Source organism: Ranitomeya imitator, chromosome 2 (genome assembly GCF_032444005.1).
Source record: "Ranitomeya imitator isolate aRanImi1 chromosome 2, aRanImi1.pri, whole genome shotgun sequence".
NCBI lineage: Eukaryota > Metazoa > Chordata > Amphibia > Anura > Dendrobatidae > Ranitomeya > Ranitomeya imitator.
In genome coordinates, this window is record NC_091283.1 from 411805157 (window position 1) to 411828085 (window position 22929).

The window sequence follows — 22929 nt, forward strand, 5'->3', positions numbered from 1 at the left end:
GGGCCACCATCTAGTTATGTTATATACGTCTATACCAGGGGTCTTTACTTACCTTATGAGCCACATTCAGCCAAAGTAAGAAGATCCTTATGATGTTTTGTCTAATGTCTATGTATAAGATTCTATGGCTTTCCAGCTGAGGTGACACTACAGCTCCCAGCATTTCCTGACCACTGTCATTACAGGATTTGGTGATGCACAACGTACAGAACAAACACAATGACGGCATAAAACTCTGCAGCTTTTATTTGGTCCCTCACATCACTGGTGTCAGTATATTCCAGGGCCTCCATGTAGTAGAGATGAAACATTCGAGGACAAGTCATACGGCAGACTCTTGCTCACACGTAGGCCAAAGCAAATAAATAAAACCGCCACATAACATATAGAAGCCTGGACGTGTGATCATGGAAGAAGACATGGTTTCCTTCTATCTTCCAAGACTGAAATAGCGGATATCATGGAGGAATGTACAATCATGGTTCCTCTCTGGCCCAATAATAAAACTTCATGAGCTTGTCAGTGTTCTGGTCCGATGTCGGGACGGTTTTGATCTAACAATGGAAATTGCTGCCATTTTGGAGAGTTCTTTTTGGTCGCTCAATTTGCATACTTATGATGTCTCTGGTGTGAATTAATCCACCAGGGTGAGGCGCACATCTGGTGGTCCATGAATCGGTGGCATATCCTGACATGGCTGCACCTGGTACTGTCCCAATAACTTAGTACAACAGCTCGGTCTCGCGGAATGAACAGACCGCATGGTCTTACACGTTTCATCACCTTCTATAAAGCATCCCCCAACTAATAATATATTACACCCAAGATATTATATCAATCAACGCAACCCAACATTCATTTCTGCAGAAATCAACTCTGATCTGCGATCGCTCCTCCAATCATCACCGTTCATTTAGAAAAACTACTATTGTTCAAAAAGTGTAAACATGAGGGACATGGCGCCCAGCACCTCCTCTTCTCCTGTCATTAACTCAGGCCGACATCCAAGGACATCATCACCACAAAGCCCAGGATACAGGTCCATGAGGCCAGCTTACCATTACCTCTGCAATAAAAGGAAAGATGCATAAATTATGGTGTATGATCATAGACATATATGTATAGTGTACAACCTCAGTATCAGAGCATAGGATGCGCTACTGACAACTATATGCAAAGTGTATAGGGACTGAGCATTCACTCTCTTGAAATGTGCGGTGTAAAAAGCTTCTTAAAGGGAATGACCTTATGCAAAAATCAGGTTTTACAGTCTAAAATCCAGGATCCTCCTCTTTCTGTACAATGAATGATAACACCTCTATGTACAGTACATAACATGATCCACCATTCACAATAGATGATGTCAGAGCTCACCTCCCACTCCTGTACAATGACTGATAACACCTCTATATACAGTAGATAACACAGGATCCACCATTCACAATAGGTGATGTCACAGCTCACCTCCTCCTGTACAATGACTGATAACACCTCTATATACAGTAGATAACACAGGATCCACCATTCACAATAGGTGGTGTCACAGCTCACCTCCTCCTGTACAATGACTGATAACACCTCTATATACAGTAGATAACACAGGATCCACCATTCACAATAGATGATGTCAGAGCTCACCTCCCACTCCTGTACAATGACTGATAACACCTCTATATACAGTAGATAACACAGGATCCACCATTCACAATAGATGATGTCAGAGCTCACCTCCCACTCCTGTACAATGACTGATAACACCTCTATATACAGTAGATAACACAGGATCCACCATTCACAATAGGTGATGTCACAGCTCACCTCCTCCTGTACAATGACTGATAACACCTCTATATACAGTAGATAACACAGGATCCACCATTCACAATAGGTGATGTCACAGCTCACCTCCTCCTGTACAATGACTGATAACACCTCTATATACAGTAGATAACACAGGATCCACCATTCACAATAGGTGGTGTCACAGCTCACCTCCTCCTGTACAATGACTGATAACACCTCTATATACAGTAGATAACACAGGATCCACCATTCACAATAGATGATGTCAGAGCTCACCTCCCACTCCTGTACAATGACTGATAACACCTCTATATACAGTAGATAACACAGGATCCACCATTCACAATAGATGATGTCAGAGCTCACCTCCCACTCCTGTACAATGACTGATAACACCTCTATATACAGTAGATAACACAGGATCCACCATTCACAATAGGTGATGTCACAGCTCACCTCCTCCTGTACAATGACTGATAACACCTCTATATACAGTAGATAACACAGGATCCACCATTCACAATAGGTGGTGTCACAGCTCACCTCCTCCTGTACAATGACTGATAACACCTCTATATACAGTAGATAGCACAGGATCCACCATTCACAGTAGGTGATGTCACAGCTCACCTTCTCCTCATGTACAATGACTGGTAACACATCTATATACAGTAGATAACACAGGATCCACCATTCACAATATGTGATGTCACAGCTCACCTCCTTCCCCTCCTGTACAATGACTGGTAACACATCTATATACAGTAGATAACATAGGATCCACCATTCACAATAGGTGATGTCACAGCACACCTCCTCCCCCTCCTGTACAATGACTGATAATACCTCTTTATAGAGTGGAATAGACAAGATCTATCATTCACATTAGGTGATGTCACAGCTCACATCCTCCTCCTGTACAATGACTTATAACACTTCTATATAGAATAATGCAGGGTCCATCATACCAGTCACTCTATCGCTGCTAATGTGCATGTGTTCAACAAAGAAGTAGGACTCTGATATTACTCATATATTAGGCCAAGTGAGCAATGTGAGAATTTGCAAGATTTTTCTTTTAATACAAATATCAAATAAAAACAAAAAAAAAAATGTAATATAAAAAAATTACATTTCACAGAAAAAGCTGGTGTAAACAATAGGCGATTTTGTGACGTCCCATGTCCTGTATATATGCTCTGGTCCATGTTACACTGGTAATTGTTGCTTGTTATGAACAGAAATAGTCATTGCCCTTTGTATGATCTGCACCGGCCATTTTGGTAAATATGATGAATATTGATCTCTCTCATTTGCAGGGCGAGTGTACAACCCGGATCCTAGGTGTTACCCTGGAAAGCCTCCAGCTGCTTCCTGTATTCTTACCCAGTTTGTGCTTCTGGAATAATGTCATCCATTACCACGTACACCATGGCGCCTGCAGCGAAGGCCAAAGCGTACGGCAACAGTGGTTCTGCCAGGGATATGGCTACAGCTCCTAGTACACCAGCAATGGGTTCAACCATGCCGCTCAGCTGCCCGTACCTGTCAACGAGAGGACATGATCGCTTAACATCTTTACTGCTATACGAGACTGTGGTGGCCTGTGGGCAAGCATTATAATAATGTATCCAGGTGACGTGATATACGGGAGCGGAGTTACTAATCCAGTCCTACATTACACAGCCTACAAATGCGCCAAATTCACAGTGACTGATGCGTTATGACACATGGTGCATCTTCAGACACTAACATTACATCAGTTCTTGGTTGGCTTACTTTGTTCCACTTTTTTTGTGCATTTTGGCCTTTTAACTTACCCCTTTTACTTTTTTGTAACTCATTTGACAAAGACATAGTGTCTAAAACACAACATAAGGAAAGGTTCATATGGCGATTTTTTTTTTTTTTGCCCCCAGGTCTAGGCTTGTACAGACAAGTGTGATGCAGTGACCCCTGTTACAGGTAGGGGGCGCTGCATGGTCTTCTCGGGATATGCATGGAGGCCATAGGAACGCATGGCAATCAGAGGCATAACTGTGGTGATGAGTCAAAGTCCGGCATTATTGTGAATGGCTGGTATGTGTGTCGCAGAGGAAGATACTCTGCACTGTCAGCCTGAGGTAAGGATGTTCTGTAGTCCCACAAGTAACTGTGTTCTGTTTGTATAATTATGAAGGGAGGCTGGCAGGGCAAGTTATGAGAGATGGGCAGGTCAAACTAGCCACACACACACACACACACTCCCATCTAGGGGAGTGGCAACAGCTTGATAATGTCACCAGGGTGTAGGTCACATGTTCCTGTATGGTCTCTGAGTGTGCACCTGAATGGTCTATGCTGGAAGGTCCTGGAGAGCCTTTGTGTTGGGAGTGCCGTCTCCCTGAAAGGCAAATGGTGGGGCTTTGGACCTGGTGGCCTGGGGTGTTGGACGAACGTCCTGAATAGCTCCTGCAAAGGCCACATGCCTCTGTGTTGGACGGACCCAGGTGGGATGGACGTCCTGAAGAGCACAGTGTGATCGTGGTCCTGGACGGTCTGTGTTGGAAGCTCCTGTGAGTGGAGTCTTCCTGGAGCATCTGAGAGACCGTGGACCTGGACGGTCTGTGTTGGGGAAGCTACCGTCCTTCGGTGGTCTGGACTGACTAAGGTGTGCCTTTCAGGCAAGTTGGTGATCCCCGTGAGGCAGCTTTCCCCAGGAGAGAGGACTGACAAGGAGTCAGCAGGTGAAGCAGGAGCTCCCGTAAGGTACCTCAATAGACTGTTGGTGCTTATGATGTTCTATGAACTGTGTGGTAACCCACGGCAACTCGTCAGGAGAGGACCAGAATGTTTAGTTGCCGCAGATTTAAATGCAAGCTAATGATGAAGTAACAGACTATGTGTAAGCCAATGATGTGTAACCTGGCTTACGGTGCGGTTTATGCTGTACAAAATAAACCGTATGGACTGTTTTTGTGGAGAAAACCGTGCCTGAGTCCCGTGCCAAGCGAGTATTCCCCAACGCTTTAGTGAGCGCTATCTCACACAAGGAAATCTCAATGGTCCGAGAGTGAGAAGCTGAGACTAATAAATGCGAAATGAATGAACAAATTAGAAATGTGAATCACAGCAATATTTGGTGATCACCCTTTGCCTGCATCAATTCTTCTAGGTACTTGTCAGTTGCACACAATTTCTGAAGGAGCTCAGCAGGAGGATGCTCCAAACATCTTGAGAATTACAGATCTTCTGTGGATGTCACCTGTACAAGTTCTTCTATCTCTTCATGTGATCCCAGACAGACTGGATGATGTGAGATCAGGGCTCTGTGTGGCCAGATCTGTTGTGAGTTCTGTTTTTGGGCTCCCTCTGGTGGTTACTGATGGTACAGGGTGACTTGTCTTTCCTGGGTTTCTGGGTTCCACCTGTTCCATCAGCATATGGGAGTTTCCTATTTAACCTGGCTTTGCTGGCATTTCCTCGCCGGTTATCAATGTATCCAGTGTGTCTTGTTACCTCTGCTCCCTGCTCCTAGAACCTTCTGGACAAGCTAAGTTTGGATTTTCCTGTTTTGTGTTTTGCTTAATTTGGTTTTTAGTCCAGCCTGCAGATATGTTATTCTCTGCTGCTGGTTGCTCTAGTGGGCTGAAATTGCTTTTCATGTACCATGAGTTGGCACATGAGTTCAAGTAATTTCAGGATGGTTTTTTGAAGGGTTTTTCGCTGACCGCGCAGTTCACTTTTGTATCCTCTGCTATCTAGCTTTAGCGGGCCTCATTTTGCTGAAACTGTTTTCATACTACGTATGTGCTTTCCTCTCATTTCACCGTCATTATATGTGGGGGGCTGCTATTTGCTGTGGGGTATTTCTCTGGAGGCAAGAGAGGTCTGTGTTTCTTCTGATAGGGGAAGTTAGCTCTTCGGCTGGAGCGAGACGTCTAGGATCATCGTAGGCACGTTCCCCGGCTACTTTTATTTGTGTGTTAGGTTTAGGGTCGCGGTCAGCTCAGGTTCCATCGCCCTAGAGCTTGTTTGTATCTGTGCTTGTCATTTTTGTGATCCCCTGCCATTGGGATCATGACACAGATCATCAATTCCAGGACTCATTCTTCTTTATGCTGAGGATATTTCTTAATTACCGTACATTGGCTGGATGTTTGGGGCCGTTATCCCACTGCAGAATAAGTTTGGAGCCAATCAGACGCCTCACTGATGGTATTTCATGATGGATAAGTATCTGCCTGTATTTTTCAGCATTGAGGACACCATTAATCCTAACCAAATCCTCAATTCCATATGCTCTTCAGTCTTTCAGTGAAGAAACTGCCTTCTCTTATAGCCAAATATTTTACATTTTGACTTCAGTCTTGAGCACCTGCGGCCATATTTCTGCATGCCAGTTTCTGTTTTCCTGTATAGTTGAGTTGCTTGGTCTTGTTTCCATGTTGAATATATGGGTTTTTGTCTGCAATTCTTCCATGAAGACCATTTGTGTCCAGACTTCTCCAAGCAGTATATGGGTCCCGCTGGTTGCTGCCAGTTCTTAGCTGATGGCACTGCTGGTCATCTTCCAATTTCGAAGGGAAGTTTACTTGGGTGACCACTGCATTACTCGCACTTAACATTGCCCATCTTTTTATGGCTGAGAAATACAGGCGGATAGTCACCCATCATGTAATACCATCAGGGGGCGTCTGATTGACTCCAAATTTATTCTACAGCAGGATAAGGCTAGGTTCCTATTGCGTTAATGGGACCGCGCTAACGTACAGCGTTGCACGGCGAAATTAACGCCGCGCAACGCGTCCGTTAGCACGCCCATTAACAGCAATGGGGATGCGCATCACTAGCGCGTGCCATTTTCGGCATGCGCTAGCGATGTGCCGGTGTTTTGTGGCGCGCCGCGGATGCTGCTTGCAGCGTTCGAGGCGCGTCCGCGGTCCGTTCCCCGCTCTCGCAGATCGGAGATCTGCGAGAGCGGGGACGTTTAACGCGACCCCTTTATATCACATTGCGTTAGCGCAATCCGCTAGCGCTAGGCGCTAAACAGATTGCACTAACGCAATCTGAACCTAGCCTAAATGACCCCAGTCACCAGTTTTTCCATGTATGAACCAATACCACCACTTTCCTCAGTGCCTGTGCTGCATTCCAGAAAGTTGTATATTATGTCCTAACTCCCCTTTATGTTCCCCAAAAGACCATTTGAAGTGCCCCAGCGAAGTATGCAAATTTGACGGTCCGGTCTGATGAGCATCACTGCAGCGGCACCTGTCTCTCCTCTCCCCTGCTAAATACGGTCTTCCCGCTGTGATTAATGTGGATGACGCATCCAGCCTAAAACCTAACTGCGCATGCGCCATCACGTCTTTCTAACTCCTGCTTACCAAAACCATTTCACCCATGTTGTTTTTTTTCCCTGCCACCGGAATTAAACTCTATTCAGGCAGCTGAGAACAAAACTTGTGAAAAATGGTTCCGGTAAGCATGAACTGGAAAGATGTGTGCTGCCACATGCGGTTTTAGGCTCTGCCCTTAGTAGGCACAGCAAAGTGCGCCTGTGTGAGGTGGTGATGTCCCTGCGCAGGCACAAGATTTCATTCGGCTATCTGGGTGATGCAGAACATGTCATCCACATCAATCACAGCGTGAGGACGGCGTTTAGCAGTTGAGAGGAGGGACAGGCAATGCTGCAATGGCGCCCATCGTAACAGAACAATCTTCTTGCAGAGTTCCTTCAAAAACTGTGTGCAAGTGTCTCTAGAAGAATTGATGAATGCAAGGGGCGGTCACCAAATATTGATATGATTTCCCTTTTATTTGTTGATAAAAATAAACTATTACCACTTCTATAATTTTAATAATTCATAGTTTGAGCATTTTTTCCTCACTTGCCTAAAACCTTTGCACAGTAGTGTTATATTTATTGTGAACTAACTTGGTAACAATCTTCATTTTGCCTGAACAATCTTGCTTACCAAATTGCAAAAAGAGCAGGGTTTTAGGAAATTAATGCCCAAAAGTGTGGGTTTTGGGGTGTGTTTTGCCATTGTTTAAGTGTTCTGAATTTGACACTTGACTGTAGATTACGATAGATCTGATGAAGCAAAAATATATGTGAACTTACCAAAATGCCTTCCATGTAGACACTCCTGCCCCTCGGAGCGGAAGGCTGACTGCAAGGCCTTCTGGGAAATTCTGTATCCCTATTCCCACAGCTAAATTCCTAAAAAATAATAATAATACAATCTAATGATGTACACGACCTGTCACATATAGCATCTGGCACAATCTCATACGCTAGATCACGTCATTATTTGAATTCTCTACATGTAGTGTTAGTGTGATGATCCCTGCAGACAAAGCTTCTCCTCAGGGTGACCCCGATGCGGAGGACGTGCTAACTGACATCACCTCCTTTCGTACTCTCTCCTTCGCACGTCTCCAGGTGAGTTTCGCTGTATCACGTAAGCCAGGCCTACATTTTGGCATCTGCAGTGTATTTATGGTGCATGGAGACACCTCCCATTACCTGGAGACTGCACCCTCTGACACCTGAGATGGGACGTTAGAGATGTAGTGCGCACTAGATTCTTTCTAAGACAATCTACTAATATCTATCTTGACAGAAGTTGCTAGAAAGGGATATTTGTGCCTTGTCCAAATTCTTAGGTTGTGCTACTGCAAAAACAATTAGTTGGAAAAAAACAAAAACCGGGCAATGTAAAATGAAAATGAACAGATGAGGCCATTTGCAGGCCAGCGCTCACCACAGCTGACAGAGTCACTCAAAGTGCAGTGGAAATAACCTCAGGGAACCGCACTTCCACAATGGCCTCCGCCCATCAAAGGGGTTAATTATATGGTCCTGTTACCCAAAGTGCAGCTGATTACAGCTCCGAGTCACAGAGCTTTCGCTCCTGGCTTCGTTCACAATGAGCCTGTTCTTCCAGGCAGGATCCAGACCACGGAGGAATCTAAATATCCCTCCTTTTCTCTCACATCTGAAATAACACGCGGGTTCCGCTCCGCCATCTTTCTCTCAGAGGCCGGCCCGGCTCCCATCACCTGAACTAACACAACATGCACTGAGTCTCACCCTGCTGCTCCCAGTGCCACCTCCTGCCACAGGAAGCCTGAGGTTGGATACTCAGGGCAAATGGTTACTATAACATCTGGATTTCCTGGCACATAGGACCGTATTGTTAGTGGAGCGAGTGTGAGCGCAGATCAGGGGACGAATATATCTACAGAAGGAGAGCAGGTGTAGAGCGGGAGGAGGTCACAAGAATATCTACATATTACCTGGTAATCAAAGACGTCCACTAAATAATTGCACAGACATCAAATTTTACTACTTTAAGGCTGTGGGCACACGTTCAGGATTTTTCGCGTTTTTTTCCGCTATAAAATCGCAATAAAACCACACAAAAAAACGCATACATTAAGCATCCTCTTAGAATGCAATCCGCAATTTTTGTGCACATGTTGCATTTTTTTCCGCGGCGGAATCGCATTCCGGAAAAAAACGCAGCATGTTCATTCTTTGTGCGGAATCTCAGGGATTTGCACACATAGGAATGCATTGATCCGCTTACTTTCCGCATGTGGCTATGCCCACCATGTGAGAAGTTAGCGGATCATGTGCAGTTGGTACCATATAATTGTTAAAAAAAAATAAAGTATTAAAATAAAAAATCGTGATATTCTCAACTTCCGGCATCCCTTGCAGCGTTCGCGCTCCTTGCAATGCTTCCGTTCCTAGGGATGCTTTGCGGCAATGACCTGTGATGACGTAACAGTCTCGCGAGACCGCTACGTCATCTGGGGTACTTGCCGAGAGGCATTACTGGGAACAGGAGCATCGCGAGGAGCGGGAATGCGGTGAGGGACGCCGGAAGGTGAGGATATCACGATTATTTTTTTAATTATTTTTAACATTATCTTTTTACTATTGATGCTGCATAGGAAGCAACAATTGTGAAAAGTTAGTCACACTTGTCAAACACTATGTTTGACAAGTGTGACCAACCTGTCAATCAGTTTTCCAAGCGATGCTACAGATCGCTTGGAAAACGCTAGCATTCTGCAAGCTAATTACGCTTGTAAAACGCTAGTGTTTAGCGGGAAAACGCATGGCAATTCCGCATGCGTTTTACCTGCGGCACAGTTGCGGAATTGCCGTGGAAATTCCGGACGTGTGCACATAGCCTAAAGCTTCGTGTTCATTCCTAATCTGTATCAAACACAACCATAACCACAGAGTAGAACGCCCATAATCTAAAAGTAATGTTCGATGGCTTATCTTCAAATACTCATGTCATTTCCTACTTATGGAATTGGCCAAAATGCTTAGGGTATATGTGCACATGATGTATTTTTCAGGCGGCTTCTGCCTTGAAGCCACCTGAAAAAGCGGTAAAATGCATAAAAAAAGAATTACCATATGTACAACAATATCAAGACATATTCCGTCTTTTAACTTCTTCAGGACTCAAAAAGCCATGACGATGCCAAAAGAAGTGATCGGACCATTTTTTTGGGGGCTTCAAAACCATCACTACGTTATATATGGAATTTAAAAACAAAATATTGGCAGTAAATTTACCACAAAATGCGTCCAAGGAGATGTCAGAGCAGACACCAACAGCATTTCCCTGAAGCACCTTCTGCTTGAAAAACAATGTGGGTATACCAGCATCAAAAACTACTTCTGCAGATCCCTGAATTGTATGTTCACACGGCGCCTTTTAGCAGAATATTTGGGAGCGGAAAAAAAAATCACTCAATAAAAGCTTAAAAGACTCTTCCTATTCCCATCTATTGTACGATGAGTTTGCTGGTCACACTGCACAGTGTTTTGAGCACTTTTCTTCCATTTCAGGTTTTAAGAAATGCCTGATGGGAGAAAAGAAAGGTAATTTCACTTCTTTGAAGCGTCTTCAGACTAGGTACTGTCCAATCAAAAGGTTGTAAAAGAAAAAATTAGCTTCAGGAAAAAAGATCTGTGCAAAAATGCTTGAAAAACTTTTCAAACCCTCTTGTGAAAATGAAAAACTCCTCAAAATATTCCCCAGATTAAGAGCATTTCCTGAAGTGGTTTTCACTAGAAATATATTTCTGTGCAGATTGATAATTAGACTAAGACTATCTCACTGACTCTTTATTATTTTGACTCACTACTCACTGTACCCCTCTCCAATCTATTATGAATGCAGCAGCCAGGTTCATATTTCTGTCCAGCTGCTACACCGATGCCTCCACTGCCAGCCATTGCAATGGTTGTCCATATGCTACCATACAATATGCAGTGGCTTGCAGATGTATTCATCCTCATTGGCTTTTTACTTATTATGCTACATTGCAACCTTTGTTTAAATATTTTTGTATTCCGACTTGTGTGTGATGCATCTGCACTATCTTTACTATCTTTATATTCAGTCTGTCAGTGAAACACTGTCCCAGACTGAAAAATCTGTTTCAGTCTGGGACAGAGGTTCACCTTCCAACAAGACAATGACCCAAAAGCATACTGCTAAAACAACACTCGCATGGCTCTACAAAATACTGACTTTAAGGAGGTGAATCGTTATGCACACTGAAGTTTTCAGGTATTTTGTCCTATTTGTTGTGTGCTTCACAATAAAAAGAAAACCAAATGTTTACAGTTGTACACTTGTTCTTTACATGAAATGATGCAAACCCTCAAAAAAACACCGTGAAATTCCAGGTTGTGAGGTAGCAAAACACAAAAAATACTAAGGGGGTGAATAATTTTGCAATCCACTGTAAACATATCACACACAACCACAAAGATTTCCACAGTGCAGCACTGCCCTATATCTCCTCCTTCATCTCTGTCTACCACCCTACCCTTTCCACAGTGTTGCACCTCACAATATCACCTCCCTCATCTGTCCATCCCCCTACCTGATCTCTCCCTTCTACTGTTGATATAAACCTCCCACTCTCATATCCAAGACTTTTCTCATGCTGTATTATTTGCCTGACATGAATGGACCCGAGAGTTGTTAACTTGCTTTGATGACTTCTGCCAAAGATATAATTTTACCAACACATATTGCCATTCCTTGGGATCACTGCAGCAGTCCATCACCTATGCCAAATTAGGGGTCTCCAACAAGTGGTTCTCCCACCATTGGTGCCATTTGGTACAGGGCTTGTTCAGATGAAAGCATTATACGTATGTGTGCTTTTCGATGGACCAATATTTCTCAATATTACACATGGGCAGAGTGTAAATGTGTGAAAAAAATACATAACATGCCTTAGTTTCTTCCTTATTTTGGATGAAACTCGCCTATTCAAGTCTATGAGTGCCCAAAAACAAAAAACTAGATCCCATACAGATCATCTGATATTTACAGGTACATTGTAATTATTACCATAGAAAACTCTTTGGTCTTGTAAAATTTATTAACTGCTGATGTATAAAAATGGATGCCATATGGATGTAAAAACGAACAAATGTATGTATGACACACAGAGGTTAATGGTCTGTTTTTTTCTAAATGAAAATCAGATGCTTTTCATAAGCAGGTCCAAAACCAGGTTAAGCGCAGACAATACACAGAATGGGTTCTGCAAAGGATGTGCTGAGGGACCAGAAAGAAATCACAGCCACAGGGCACAATGACCTCTATTCAGTCCGTCACTGCCCAGCCACATCCTGCAGGACCGGCAGCGGCCGACTCACAAAGTAACATTTTCCATGTGGGATTTCTGGACTGAGAGAATTTACTAATAACTCATTTTATCTCGAGACATAAACACTATAGAGCACACAAGGAAACGCTGCACGGCAGAAAGTGACGCCATCTTCACAGTCTGCTGCCAACCTAATCCTGGACGTTCTATGAAGGTCCACAGCCTGAGATGATGCACAATCTGGACTGAATGTGGCCAAAAAAAAAATCTTGAGCAAAAAATGACTGTAAAAGGGTAAAGATGAATTATTCCAGAGCTCTAGGGTCAAATGCATCCCACATATCCTGCAGTAAGAAGACCACCATTCTCCGCAGTGCATGTTCTTTTACTGAAGTGACCGCAGTAATAACCACTCCCTGCTTCTAGATGGTAAGCTCACATGGACAAAAGATTTCTCATCTAAGTAACCAAAGGGAATTAGCTGGCCAGTTTCTCATGTGCAGCAGGGTAAATACAATGTGTATGGGGGGTCCTAAATATAAAGCATATGGACAAGGAGATGTTTAAAGAGATTCTCATCGCCAGTCCTCAACTATCCCCAACAGGTTTGGAAAGTGTGCGTAGCAATTTCGGATTTACTGACAATTAGTGACATTTTCTGATTTGTGAAGCCCTGAAAACATGACGTGCTTGAGGGTCAGAGTGTCACAAAAACATTGAAGCAGATGAGTCCTTCGACAGAGTCTTTACGCCAAGAGCTCATGCGCATAGAATCATAGAATGTTAGAGTTGGAAGGGACCTCCTGGGTCATCTGGTCCAACCCCCTGCTCAAAGCAGGATTCAATGATCCCAGACAGATGTCTGTCCAGCCACTGTTTGAAGACTTCCATTGAAGGAGAACTCACCACCTCTCGTGGCAGCCTGTTCCACTCATTGATCACCCTAACTGTCAAAAAGTTTTTTCTAATATCTAATGTGTCTCTTCCCATTCAGTTTCATCCCATTGCTTCTAGTCTTTCCTTGTCCAAATGAGAATAAGGATGATCCTTCTACAATGTGACAGCACTTGAGATATTTGTAGACAGCTATTAAGTCTCCTCTCAGTCTTCTCTTTTGCAAGCTAAACATTCCCAAATCCTGTAACCGTTCCTCATAGGACATGGTTTGCAGACCAGTCACCATTCTGGTCGCTCTTCTCTGAACTTGCTCCAGTTTGTTGATGTCTTTTTTTTAAATGTGGTGCAGAAAACTGGACACAGTATTCCAGATGAGGTCTGACCAAAAAGGAGTAGAGGCCAATAATGACTTCACGTGACCTAGACTGTATGCTTCTGTTAATACATCCCAGAATTGCATTTGCCTTTTTTGCTGCTGTATCACACTGTTGACTCATGTTCAGTTTATGATCTATTAGTATACCCAAGTCTTTTTCACATGTGCTGTTGCTTAGCCCTATTCCTCCCATTCTGTATATGCTTTTTTCATTTTTATTGCCCAGATGTAGTACTTTGCATTTTTCCCTATTAAATATTCTGTGTCAGTGATTTTTTTCGTACCAGTGTTTATGATCAGAATTTCATCAAAGTGTCATCAGAGCTTCATCAGTTTTTCTCCAATAGGAAAATATAACATGTTTTTCTTTTTTTCTCATCAGTCAGTGAAAAAATTGGATAGCTGTTCAAATTTTAGACAAAGCCATAGACTTTCCTTTTCAGATTTGATCCAACAGCTGGATCAACATTGGACATGTCTACACGATTCTGCACTATGGGGCTATTCACAGGTACGCGTGCTATCCGGGAAAACCACAAATAGCACTCGCACGGAAAAAGCTCCCGTGTGTATGAGCCGTAAAACCATAGTCATCTCAAAAAGCAGCTTTGTAGAGTAGAAAAGTCCATTACTGAATTTTTTTCATGCACATAAAAACAAACCCCACAATGTCACCATTTAAGGATCCGTAATTTTGGGGTGTAATGAATATAGAGCAGATGTCTAGAGGACACCTGCTCCTAAAACTGTGGACTTGCACAAAACCCAATGAGATGCCGTCTGCCTTCTATATAAAAGCGCATCCACCCTGACAATGGGACCTGTGTATAGAGCGGCCTATGTGTTATGTGGAGGATTAACCATTAACAGGAGCACAGCCGGGTTACTGACACTTCTCAGACCTGACATACGTTGTATATGGAGGCACAGTGCTCCTTTTGAAGCTAGTGTTCAGGGACTGGGAGTGGGGATCCGACTCCACTACCCAGCGCTGTCATTCATATACAGACATCGTATGGAAGAGACACCTCTGTGGCCAGGAATGGGTTACATTAATATCCCTTTCCCATTACTGAAGAGTACAAGAATGTGCTGGTAGTCAGATTCCTGCCCCCCTGGTTTGGCACGAAGAGCCTCTGGTGACTGGATTTAAAGCCTTGTCGCCACAAAGACTTCTTTCTTATGGAGCAGAACAGAGGCTTCCAGTGTCCCACCGGACGCTCGCTTTATGTATGAGGCTCATACAACTATGTGACCAAGGACGGCTGCTAGTCATGACGAAATGATGAAATAGAACAGTCCTGAGCCGTAGCTTCCAGAGCCTGGGTGCACAAACTTTCCTGGTCCACGAGCAGCATAGTCGGGCTGTTTCTCTCCCATAATAAAACTTGCACCTGTCCAGACATGATTGTATACTGTCTATATACCATGTATCAAATGATCCTGACAGCAGGACGCAGTGAGTTGTCTAGACTGGATACAATTGTAGCAAACCCTCAATTGTGAGGAGTGCTAGATTTTCATAGAGCGCACACCTTTTAATACATTTGGCGGATCTTTCATTGTTGTGTGCCAGAAAGTCTACACTATAATGCAAGCCAACTCCTATTGTAAGTATAGGAACACCTCGCCCCTTTCACTTTTTAAAAAAAAGGTAAAAAATTCATGACCATTTTCTGGCAAAACTTTGGTGATAAAGTTACAGAATTGCAGAAAGTTATAATCCCAAGTGTAAGAGACTTCCCGATACTAGTGATCACTGGTGTCTCGCTGTCATCATTTTCCTGTAGTGTGGACATGCTGTGGAGCTCCAACAAGAGTTGGAGATACTCCTAGGCTGGTAACATTACATTTGAGCCACACGCTTGTGGCTGTCGGGGCATCTGTCTGAAGCCCTAAAGGACAGGATTAGGACGGAGATAAGACTTATATGGATGTGACTTTATCAAATATGATTATTTTGTATTTCTTTATTTTAATCACACCCCACTTTCCACTTTTAATAATACTTATATATTTTTTTATTTTTAATATGCAAACAAATGGATAAGCAGCAACAATCCAAGTCAGCAATTCTTCTTCGCTGATTCTTCTCCCCTGGTCTTTGCTGATCGGCTGCAGCAATGGCGTCACAATTACAATGCAGGTGACCGCTGCCTCTTTTTGGGCTCAGTGGTGATGTGGAGGTAGTTGGCACAGGATCACTGAGCCCAGAGATTTGCTGCAGCGGTCGCATGCATTGTAGGCGTGAGAGCACCAGTGAAGCAATGTCAGGAGCAGTGATGGGAGGGAACATTCAGTTTATTTTTCATTTTTTACAGCCTAGGGAGTACAGAAATAAGAATTTTGGAAAACCCCTTCATAAGGATTGTCTGGTGAACACAAGTTATCCATTGGGTAGGTGATAACTTGTCGATAGGTGGGTGCCCGCCTGCTGAGATTCATACCGATCGGCCGGATGGACCACATTTATCCCTATTGGAATCGAGCAGCCATGTGCATGTGCGACCTGTGCTTCATTCATTCCCTATTGGGCTGCAGGTGCTCTTGGCATTTTCCATCAGCCCCCTAGAGAATGAATGGAGAGGCGGTCGTGCGTCCGACCTGCTGCGCTATTATATAATGGCGTTAAAAGTTTCCCATTGGGGATAAAAATTCCCTGTTCTGCTGATTGATGCGGGTCATCCACCAATCAGCAAGTTGTCACCTATCCAATGAACAAGTCCTTTAAGTCTGAATTCCCTGGTAAAAAAAAGCTTACATCTGCACATGTAATGAGATAACCTTTTTAATATATTACCCTCCTTACTTTGCAGATTTTCTGTAGATGTTTAAAAAATTATTCACCTCAGCCCCCTCCAAAAAAATGTTTCCACAATAAAGCAAAACATTGGGGTGTGGGGTAGAAGCTAGACCACAGTGCCATCATTTACTCTTCACTTCTAGGACACTACTGTACACATACAGGATCTTGTGGTGAATTTGCAAATATTTGACATGATGGGAGTTGTTGTCAGACTGGTGACATGAGGTGCATGGCAAGCAGATGCCAGTCAATATGTAAGATGGAAGCTCTGCCCTTCCATCATTTGACCATCGGAAGGTGTATAAGTGTGGTGATGGAATCTGGAAATGGCCAGGCTGCAGTAACCACACACAACACCTGGTGGCAGCAGAGATACACAAATCCAAGCTCTTCTGTCTCCTGTCCTGCTGTGTGCAGGGAAATGAGCATCTTGGGTACCATGCGGTGCTGACTGCGTATACTACATACAGATACATTATATATATTTATTATAGATAGATTATATGTATTATAAGTACGTTTAGTATCATGTATGTATTTTGTTTCTTTTTTATTACAGCGTTACATACCATGATTTTATAGGCCCCCAGGTTGCAGTTCAGACTGCACATATAACCTAAAGTCATAAGGTTGTGAATATTAGAGAATAGTCGGTAGGTATTATTACTGTACTTTATAGCTTTATTACACACCGCTGGTCCCACTCCTACAAGGGATAGGGTAAAAACTACCACCTTGAGGCTGCAGATCTGGTCCCAGCAGCACAGGGGTTAAGATGCACATATGGCTGCAATATGAGACGAGGTAACTGGATCCGAGCCCAGCTGTTCCATACATCCCACCTGTTCTGCAGAGGGAACTCCGACATGGGACAACCTGTACAGCCGGCAGCCTACACACTGGGGTAATGGATACCCTACTGGGGGATGAGGCGGGGTGGGCACAGAGGGCAGAAGGAGGGTCTGAATGTCTGTTCTATGGTCCCCAGTGACCAGAATACTCGGAGACATCAGAACACTCATGAAATTGCTACAGCCCCATCCTTGTTAAGTTTTATACCATAATGGCTGCAAACTCCCTGGTTATCCAGAATAGCCACTGCAACACTGAGTGAGAAATCATTGTATTGTTTAATGTCAGGGAAAACAGTACGGGGAATCACGCAGATCCCACCGCTGCCACCAATTTGTCTGGAAAACAACACCACCTCTATTCGTCAGGACAATTACGCAGTTGACTGACGACTGATGGACGAGTTCGTGCGGGCACATAGATCTTTATTTTAAACACACTTATTCATATCTTCTCCACAGCAAATGCTGCTGCAGGGAAGATATGGATCGCGGCTTCAGCACCAGTGGGGGGGACAGCGCTTACTGTAGCGCTGTCTCCTGCACGGCACACGGACTGCACACGGACAACGTCCGTGTGCGGTACGTGCTTTACACGGACGTGTAATACGTGCGCTCCCACGAACACTGACATGTCTCCGTGTTTGGCACACGGAGACACGGTCCGCAAAAAATCAATGACATCTGCACAGATGCATTGATTTCAATGTGTCTACGTGTGTCAGTGGCTCCGGTACGTGAGGAAACTGTCACCTCACGTACCGGAGCCACTGACGTGTGAAACCGGCCTTAAGCTGTGTTCAGATAATGATTTTTAGGTGCTGCATATTTTTGCTGTGTCAAAAACACAGCGTCTTACAGTTCCTGCAAAGTGGATGGGATTTATAGAAATCTCATGCCTGCTGTGCTTTTTTTTATTTTTTTTTATTACACAGCGTAAACTGTCCTCTGGTGCACGTTTCACATCTGCAGCATGTCAATTCCTTTTGCAGGTTTCATGTGCGGATTTTCTGCAAAGATTTGCATTAAATACAGAAAATCCACAAGTAAACGCGTGTAATCCACACATGCCTATCAATAAGGATTTCTCAGAAACAAATACTAGAAAGAATCAAAAGAAAAGCAGATTTAATTATAACATAACACTCCAAAAAGAGACAAAAAGTGCAGCGTCAAAAGCGTGATAAAAACGCATGCAAAAAATGTAAGTATCCGAATATATATAATAGGTTCAGAAATGCTGCAACATAAAATACACACCAAATACTCAACGTTTGAATGTAGCCCTAAGGCGATTTTACAGTACCAGTAAAAAGCTAAAAGATTTCAGAAATCTCATGCACACACATTTTTTTTTAAATCTGCAGCATGTAATTTATTCCAGCGTTCTTGCAGTGTTTTTTCATCCATAGAAAGCAATAGGAAAATGAAAAAAAAAAACACAAGCGTTTCTGCAGCTTTTTGGTGACTAAAACTAATTTTATTACATATGTACTGAACACACAGCACACATTCTCTGCACCCAAAAAAAGAGACAAAATGTCGCAAAATAGGTGTTTTGAATGCAGCGTTTTTACTGCCATGTGAGAAGGTTTTTGGCAGCTAAAAAAAATGCAACAAGAATTTTGCTTGTGAGCAAAGCCTTAGGGTATGTGCCCACGCTGCAGATTTTCCTGCGGATTTTTCCGCAGCGGATTTGGAAAATCCGCAGTGCAAAACCACTGCGGTTTTCACTGTGGATTTTCTTGCGGTTTGTTCTGCGGATTCTTCTGCGGGTTTTCACCAGCACTTTCCTATTGGTGCTGGTTGAAACCCGCTGCGAAATCCGCACAAACAATTGACATGCTGTGGAAAATAATCCGCAGCGTTTCCGCGCGGCTTTTTCCGCAGCATGTGCACAGCGTTTTTTTTTTTCCCATAGGTTTACATTGTACTGTAAACTTTGGGAAAACTGCTGCGGATCCGCAGCAGATCCGCAGCAAAATCCGCAGCGTGTGCACACAGCCTCAATGTAAGGGTATGTGCACACGATACAGATTTAGTGCAGAATTGGTGCAGAGCTGCAGCAGATTTTTCTGCTGCAGAACTGCACTGTGATTTACAGTACAATGTAAATCAATGTGGAAAAAAAAAAGCTGTGCACATGGTGCAGAAAAATCTGCGCAGAAACACTGCAGATTTCAAAGAAGTGCACGTCACTTCTTTTGTGCAGTTCTGCAGCGTTTCTGCACCAGATTTTTCTGCACCATGTGCACAGCTTTTTTTTTCACATTGATTTACATTGTACTGCACAGAAATTTCCCAGAAACTGCATAGAAACTGCACAGAAACTGCACAGAAACTACATCAAATCTGCAGATGCAGACAGGGAGACCCTCAGTGGAGAGGAGGGATCCTCCAAGAGAGAACAGGCTGAGAAGTGGAAAAATATATAGCAAACGAAAAGCCTTTAACTCCCCACAGAGGGAGAAGAAGGCGAAAACTAATAATCTTGAGGTAATAAACCTTTCAGCTCAACCGTTGACCGCAGATCAAATTTCTATCTTGCAATTGGGACTCTCCTTTGTACCTACTAACTATTTTGATTTTTTTACAGTCTTAAAAGACCTTAATTTATTTTCAAGGAAGTTGGTACTTAAACGTTTACATTCTAAGCATGGGTCTTCCTCAGATTCAACTCCGATAACTGAACAAGAGACTCTCCACATCTTGGAGGAATTAGTGGCCGAGGCACTTCCGGAACTTTCAGGTATTTCTCCTCCGCCTATCGCCCCCAGATCTGCCACATTTCCTCCCTTGTCACTGGTACCACAGGTGGATATATTCACCAAATTGGTAACGAAGGATTTGAAAAAATTAAGTGGAATTAAGAGAGATAATAATCTTACTCATAACCAAAAACAGGCTCTTGTACAGTTACGAACTAGGAGTGACGTGGTTATCAAATCGGCAGACAAGGGGGGAAATGTGGTAGTCTGGCCGGTTGAGAAATATGAGGGAGGTCTTTAGACAGTTGAGGGACAAGGAAACCTATATTATGTTGAAGGAGAACCCAATTAAAAATTTCCAGGCACAGATGTGTAATATTTTGGAAATGGCATTTGAAAGAGGGGTCATTACTAAAAAGCTACGGGATGGCTTGACTGTAGAATTTCCACGTGAACCCACTTTCTATCTTCTCCCCAAGGTCCACAAAGATGCTCAGAACCCTCCAGGGTGTCCGATTGTCTCTGGCATAGGAGGGCTTAACGAACCACTGTGTAAATATATTGATTACTATCTAAGATCACAGGTAGAGACGTTGCCCTCCTATGTCAGGGACACTACGGACGTCCTGAAACGTCTGGATGGCCTGCACATTGAGCCTGACATGCTCCTCGTGACGGTCGACGAGGAAACATTGTACACATGTATCGATCACGAGGATGGCATGAGGGCTGCAGGCTTTTTTCTGGAGTCGAGCAATTTAGATCCGGATGTCAGAGATCTGGTGTTGGATTTGTTGCGGTTCATCCTGGAACACAATTTTTTTACGTTTAACCCCTTTCTGACATCGGACGTACTATCCCGTCCATGTGGGGTGGGCCCCTATGACCATGGATGGGATAGTACGTCCAGCGCGATCGGCGGCGCTCACGGGGGGAGCGCCGCCGATCGCGGCCAGGTGTCAGCTGCCTATCGCAGCTGACATCCGACACTATGTGCCAGGAGCGGTCACGGACCGCCCCCGGCACATTAACCCCTGGCACACCGCGATCAAAGATGATCGCGATGTGCCGGCGGTGCAGGGAAGCACCGCGCAGGGAGGGGGCTCCCTGCGGGCTTCCCTGAGCCCCCCGCAGCAACGTGATGTGATCGCGTTGCTGCGAGGGTCTTACCTCCCTCCCTGCTCGAGCCCCGGATCCAAGATGGCCGCGGATCCGGGTCCTGCAGGGAGGGAGGTGGCTTCACAGAACCTGCTCAGAGCAGGCACTGTGAAGCAGCCTGCACTGCTCTCAGATCGGTGATCTGACAGAGTGCTGTGCAAACTGTCAGATCACCGATCTGTGATGTCCCCCCTGGGAAAAAGTAAAAAAGTTAAAAAAAAAAATTTCAAATGTGTAAAAAAAAATAAAAAAAAATATTCCAAAATAATTAAAAAAAAAAAAATATTATTCCCATAAATACATTTCTTTATCTAAATAAAAAAAAAACAAACAATAAAAGTACACATATTTAGTATCGCCGCGTCCGTAACGGCCCGACCTATAAACCTGGCCCACTAGTTAACCCCTTCAGTAAACACCGTAAGAAAAAAAAAAAAAAACGAGGCAAAAAACAACGCTTTATTATCATACCGCCGTACAAAAAGTGGAATAACACGCGATCAAAAAGACAGATATAAATAACCATGGTACCCCTGAAAACGTCATCTTGTCCCGCAAAAAACGAGCCGCCATACAGCATCATCAGCAAAAAAATAAAAAAGTTATAGTCCTGAGAATAAAGCGATGCCAAAATAATTATTTTTTTCTATAAAATAGTTTTTATCGTATAAAAGCGCCAAAACATAAAAAAATGATATAAATGAGGTGTCGCTGTAATCGTACTGACCCGAAGAATAAAACTGCTTTATCAATTTTACCAAACGCGGAACGGTATAAACGCCTCCCCCAAAAGAAATTCATGAATAGCTTGTTTTTGGTCATTCTGCCTCACAAAAATCGGAATACAAAGCGATCAAAAAATGTCACATGCCCGAAAATGTTACCAATAAAAACGTCAACTCGTCACGCAAAAAACAAGACCTCACATGACTCTGTGGACCAAAATATAGAAAAATTATAGCTCTCAAAATGTGGTAACGCAAAAAATATTTTTTGCAATGAAAAGCGTCTTTCAGTGTGTGACGGCTGCCAATCATAAAAATCCGCTAAAAAACCCGCTATAAAAGTAAATCAAACCCCCCTTCATCACCCCCTTAGTTAGGGAAAAATTAAAAAAATGTATTTATTTCCATTTTCCCATTAGGGCTAGGGTTAGAGTTAGGGCTAGGGTTAGGGCTAGGGTTAGGGTTAGGGCTAGGGCTAGGGTTAGGGTTAGGGCTAGGGTTAGGGCTAGAGTTAGGGCTAGGGTTAGGGCTAGGGTTAGGGCTAGGGTTAGGGCTAGGGTTAGGATTAGGGCTAGGGCTAGGGCTACAGTTTGGGTTGGGGCTAAAGTTACAGTTAGGATTTAGATTACATTTACGGTTGGGAATAGGGTTGGGATTAGGGTTAGGGGTGTGTCTGGGTTAGAGGTGTGGTTAGGGTTACTGTTGGGATTAGGGTTAGGGGTGTGTTTGGATTAGGGTTTCAGTTATAATTGTGGGGTTTCCACTGTTTAGGCACATCAGGGGCTCTCCAAATGCGACATGGCGTCCGATCTCAATTCCAGCCAATTCTGCGTTGAAAAAGTAAAACAGTGCTTCTTCCCTTCCGAGCTCTCCCGTGTGCCCAAACAGGGGTTTACCCCAAAATATGGGGTATCAGCGTACTCAGGACAAATAGGACAACAACTTTTGGGGTCCA

At 43.7% G+C, this 22929-nt stretch overlaps 1 protein-coding gene across 4 annotated transcripts in view; it reads right to left on the reverse strand.

Moving 5' to 3' along the window:
- Positions 1-220: 220 nt before the first annotated feature.
- The window catches only part of SLC39A11 (solute carrier family 39 member 11), a 724893-nt gene continuing 702184 nt past the window's right edge, over positions 221-22929 (reverse strand). For all 4 annotated transcript variants that reach the window (XM_069750717.1, XM_069750716.1, XM_069750719.1 and 1 more), the window contains 3 exons: positions 7913-8011; positions 3190-3348; positions 221-1066 (listed from right to left, as the gene is read on the reverse strand). In XM_069750717.1, the coding sequence (XP_069606818.1) occupies positions 988-1066; positions 3190-3348; positions 7913-8011 (337 nt within the window). In that variant the 3' untranslated portion in view covers positions 221-987. The remainder of the gene's footprint in view (positions 1067-3189; positions 3349-7912; positions 8012-22929) is intronic.